The sequence below is a fragment of the Geospiza fortis genome, unplaced genomic scaffold, assembly GCF_000277835.1.
Source record: "Geospiza fortis unplaced genomic scaffold, GeoFor_1.0 scaffold313, whole genome shotgun sequence".
Taxonomy (NCBI): Eukaryota; Metazoa; Chordata; class Aves; order Passeriformes; family Thraupidae; genus Geospiza; species Geospiza fortis.
This window is the reverse complement of record NW_005054582.1, coordinates 296,757-301,617: the sequence shown is the minus strand read 5'-3', so window position 1 is coordinate 301,617 and position 4,861 is coordinate 296,757. Positions and strand designations below refer to the sequence as shown.

The 4,861-nt window shown below is 44.0% G+C and overlaps 1 protein-coding gene across 1 annotated transcript in view; it reads left to right on the top strand.

The window, feature by feature from the left end:
* Positions 1-4,861, top strand: part of ASH1L (ASH1 like histone lysine methyltransferase) — a 63,932-nt gene that overhangs the window by 43,421 nt on the left and 15,650 nt on the right. The window contains exons 10-14 of the mRNA XM_031064343.1: positions 112-318; positions 2,163-2,309; positions 3,915-4,023; positions 4,195-4,356; positions 4,586-4,680. Coding sequence (XP_030920203.1) covers positions 112-318; positions 2,163-2,309; positions 3,915-4,023; positions 4,195-4,356; positions 4,586-4,680 — 720 coding nt within the window. The remainder of the gene's footprint in view (positions 1-111; positions 319-2,162; positions 2,310-3,914; positions 4,024-4,194; positions 4,357-4,585; positions 4,681-4,861) is intronic.

Genomic DNA, 4,861 nt, shown 5'->3' with positions numbered 1-4,861 from the left:
TTTATTTATAACTTATTTTTTAATTATTTTTATATTTATTACTTTATTCCTTACATGACAGATCGCAAAGGCCTGTTCCCCTCCCCTCACGCTGTGTGTTGTCTGTTGCAGGATGATCTTTGCAGAGTGCTCCCCCAACACGTGTCCCTGCGGGGAGCAGTGCTGCAACCAGCGCATCCAGCGGCACGAGTGGGTGCAGTGCCTGGAGAGGTTCAGGGCTGAGGAGAAGGGCTGGGGCATCCGCACCAAAGAGCCCCTGAAGGCAGGACAGTTCATCATCGAGTACCTGGGAGAAGTTGTTAGTGAGCAAGAATTCAGGTAGAAATATTTCTTTGCTGCTTCGGCATGGAAGGCTCATAAATGGCTTTTAGGGACACAGAGAGTTAAACTCTGTGTAAATCTAGTGTAGAGATCCTTGCAATGAGTAACTTGCAACGCTGGTACATATTTTATGGTATTTAGTAGTAATTATAATTTCTACTCTAGGTCATGCATGTTTTCCTTAGATTGAGAAATTCTAATTGGTCGTGGCTGGGATATCCTGAGCAGGAACAAAGAGGAGGATTAAGGGGAAAAGGAAGGTTTAGAATTCTGGGGGTTTTGGTTAACCAAGTTTTTCCCAGTGCACTATTGAGGAGTGATTAATGTTTGAAATGGATCATCTGCCTCATCTGCCCTATAAATGCAGAATGCATTTAGCATGGAAGGCTCACAAATGACCTTTAGGGACACGGAGAGTTAAACTCTGTGTAAATCCACTGTAATGATCCCTGCAATGAGTAACTTGTAACATTGGTACATATTTTATGGTATTTAGTAGTAATTATAATTTCTACTCTAGGTCGTGCATGTTTTGATTAGGTTGAGAAATTTTTATTGGTTGTGTCTGGGATATCGTCAGGCTGGAACAAAAAGGAGGATGAGGGGAAAAGGAAGGTTTAGAATTCTTGGGGGTTTGGTTTAGAATTCTGGGGGTTTTGGTTAACCAAGTTTTTCCCAGTATTGAGGGGTGATTAATATTTGAAATGGATCATCTGCCTCATCTGCCCAATAAATGCAAAATGCCACAAGTGGCTGGATCTGAAATGAGAACTCTGCAGGATTTGGGCTGCTCCAGGTGGAACTGAGGGGCAGAGTGGGGCTGGAAGGGGCCCACAGAAAGATGTGAAGGAAAAAGAACAAGTGGAAACATTGAAAGAAAGAAATTGTCTTGTTAACTCCATGGGATATTTGAGGTTGGAGGGACTTGCTGCTCTCAGAGCTCCACCAGAAGGCAGCTGCATTCTCTTCATATAGAAATAAGCTCTGACTCCTGTCCCTGTGCTCTTGTGAGCCATGGATGATTCCAGAACCTGCCCACTCCCCAGAATTAAGCTGGTTGTTGTACATGTGCATACACAGACCCCCCAAGGAATGTACACTCTTGCATTTTCTCTTCCATACATGAAATGTGTACGAATCATCTGCAGAATCCAAAAAGGAGCATTCCAGAAGACCAAATTTCTAAATTCCAATCCAAGCTCTGTCAGTGGCCTTGACTTATAAAAATAGGTACAATAATGGTTTTCCTCCATTTCTAGGTGTAGTGTTCTATAAAATATAAAAGATTATCATTGCTTTTTCTTCAAAACTGTCTTGGTTTGACAAGACAGGTGTCTGCTAAGGAAGGCAGAAGCCTCTCCTGAAATGGAAAATGTAGACCTCCTCCCTCTGAATTGTTGTAATTTTGAAATTAAGGTGCTCTCTGGCAATGCAGGGCAGCAGAAAGCTGCTCCTCTGGCAATGCAGGGGGCAAAGGCTGCTGGGGTGTCCCAAACCTCAGATTGGATCCAGGTAGGAATGCTTGGCTCCTCCCCTGGGCGCAGCATCTCCCCATGGGATGATGGAATTGGATCAGCCCTGCAGGGACACTCAATGACCCATGAACAGAAGATAATTAATAATTAACGGCTCATTAACAGAAGATGTCTCCTGGAGAGAGGGTTGATTGTGGAAGAGATAAAGAGAATGGCCCAATGAACAGAAGATAACTGCTCCACAGATAGGAATAGAATACACACACCCGTTTCCAACCTAGGACCAGAACCCTCTCACTGTGCCACTCCCTGTGTGCTGTGTGGGGACAAGCAGAATGACAAGATTCCCCCTGTGTTGCCCCCCAGGAACAGGATGATTGAGCAGTACCACAACCACAGTGACCATTACTGCCTGAACCTGGACAGCGGCATGGTCATCGACAGCTACCGCATGGGCAACGAGGCTCGCTTCATCAACCACAGCTGCAACCCCAACTGTGAGATGCAGAAATGGTGAGCGAGGGGATTCTGTGCTCCCTGCAAGACCTGTGTACCCAGAGAGAGGGAGAACCACTTCAGCTGAGGGAGTCAGATCTAAAAATAGGGAGGGGAGTTGTGGTATTCACATTCTCTGAACAGAGAGAGACATAATTCTCTCTGGGATTTTTCCTGGGGAAGGCAGTGAGAAATTTAGAGAAGAAGAGAAAACAATTCTTGTTTCTACTTTCTACTCTTGTTGTTTGGCACATGTGGAATATATTGTGGAGATTGTTTACCCAAAGTGATTTGTTAATTAGACACCAGTGATGGTTGTTTGGATTGATTGGCCAGTTGGGTCAAAGCTGTGTTGTGACTGTCTCAGGTGGGTTTTTCTTTAGTATCTTTTCAGTATAGCATCTCTTTAGTATAATATCTCTTTAGGATAGTATCTCTCTCTTTAATACAGTATAGTATTAGTGTAATATAGTACAGCTTAATAAAGCATTTGTTCAGCCTCCTGAATCAATGGAATCAGAGCACATTATTACCTATGGTGAAGTCGCCCTGCATCAATAGGGAATCGAGCTGGAAATAATCCTTACAGGTGCTCACGATGCTCAGGAGAAGTTGTGTAGTGTTGGTGAGTGCTGGATGCTTTGGATTCAAGTTTGCTGGCAGATCCAGCACTGCTGGCTGTCACACTGGGACATTGCCCCCCCAGCATTACTGGTTACACTGGGCTGTTTCCCTCTCAGTATTGCTGGTTTTCACACTCTTAATCTGCTGCAAAGGTTGAAGCCTGGGTAATGCTCTAAAATAATCTATCTGTATATAAACCCTTTGTTTTGACAATTCAAATATTTTTTTGAAGCAGGAAAAAAGGAAATAGTGGAATTCCAGCACACCCTGTGTCATACCAGCACTTAGGAGGAAATACTGCTGAGGGATTTGTAGTGAGTGATTTGCAGGGGAAGGGCAGATGGTGGAACAGGAGTCACTGTACATCAAAGTAACTCATGGTTCTCAGATAATTCTAGATTTAAACAATAGTAAAGCTTTACATTTGAAAATCCAACTCAAAATAAAATAGTTGAAGAATTCTGCCCTGTTCAGGTGAGACTCCTCCTGCAGAGCTGCCTCCAGTCTGGGGTCCCAGCAGAGGAAGGACATGGAGCTGCTGGAGTGGGTCTGGAGGAGGCACTAAATTAATTAGAGAGAAGGAGCAGCTCTGCTATGAGGAAAGGCTGAGAGAATTGGGACTGTTCAGCCTGGAGAAGAAGAGCTGCAAGTGACCTAATTGTGTCCTTGTAGTACCTGAAGGAGCTGCAGGAAAGATGGAGATCATTTACAAGGAGTGGCAGGGCAAGGGGCAATGTCTTCTCACTGCCAGCTTAGATAGAATATTGGAAAGGAAATGTTCCCTGTGAGGGTGGGGAGACTTGGCATTACTACTCTTGTTAAATGTGGTGTTCTCTTTTTAGCTTTCAAAGTTTATTGTAAGAGATAAATGAAAGAACTGCACAAGCATAAGCCAGGGCACAGCAGAGGTGTTGCTGCCTGTCTCTAGCACTGCCACTCTGTGCACAAAAATTATTTTATGTTGAATTTTTGGGGTGTTTGATTGTATTTTCCCCTCAGGTCTGTGAATGGTGTGTATCGGATCGGGCTGTATGCACTGAAGGACATGCCTGCTGGGACTGAGCTCACCTATGACTACAACTTCCACTCATTTAATGTTGAAAAACAGGTAAAAACCCCACTGTGAAACCTTGAAAAATCTCACTAAGGCCTAACAGTTCTGTGAAGTGTAAAAACAAGAAAACCTATCATGTTGTATTAGGCAGAAAATGCTGTTTTTAATATTGAGAGAAAATCTAGACCTTTGGGGTTTATTGGATTTTTTTCTTTTTCCTCGAAGCAACTCTGCAAATGTGGCTTTGACAAATGCAGAGGAATAATTGGGGGTAAAAGTCAACGCATGAATGGACTCTCAAGCAAAAGCAACCAGCCTGTGAGCACCCACAGAAGACCTGGGAGGTCGAAAGAGAAGAGGAAGTCAAAGCACAAACTAAAGAAGAGAGTAAGTAGCAAAGACAGAGTTTGGGTGGGTGAGGTTGATGGGAAATCAGTCTGTGCCACCAGACCAAAACCTGGGGTATTTGTAAATTTTAAACTTGAAACAGAAACCCAAACTTTAAACAGAAATACAGTTGAGTACAGCTGTAGGTTCTGTCTCAGGGCCTGCTTTGGTTGCTGTGCTGAGTTCTTGGCACAGTTTTTCCTGTCTATCAGAACAATCTGTTTTCCAGAGGGGCCACATCCCTGAGGAACCCAGTGAAAGTGTGAATGCCCCAACCAGGCTGACACCTCAGCTGCAGATGAAGCCCATGTCTAACAGGGAAAGGTAAGGGCTGATTTCAGGGGGATTTGCCTCAGAAATGGAGTGCTGTGCAAATACTGATATGTTCTTCAAGAAGATGGGGCATCCTGAAACTGCTGAGGATGCAGCTTTTAGTTCTCCTTGACCAGCCAGGCTGGAATTCCTCTCCATTGAGGAGAGAATGCACAGGTTACACCTCTGAATA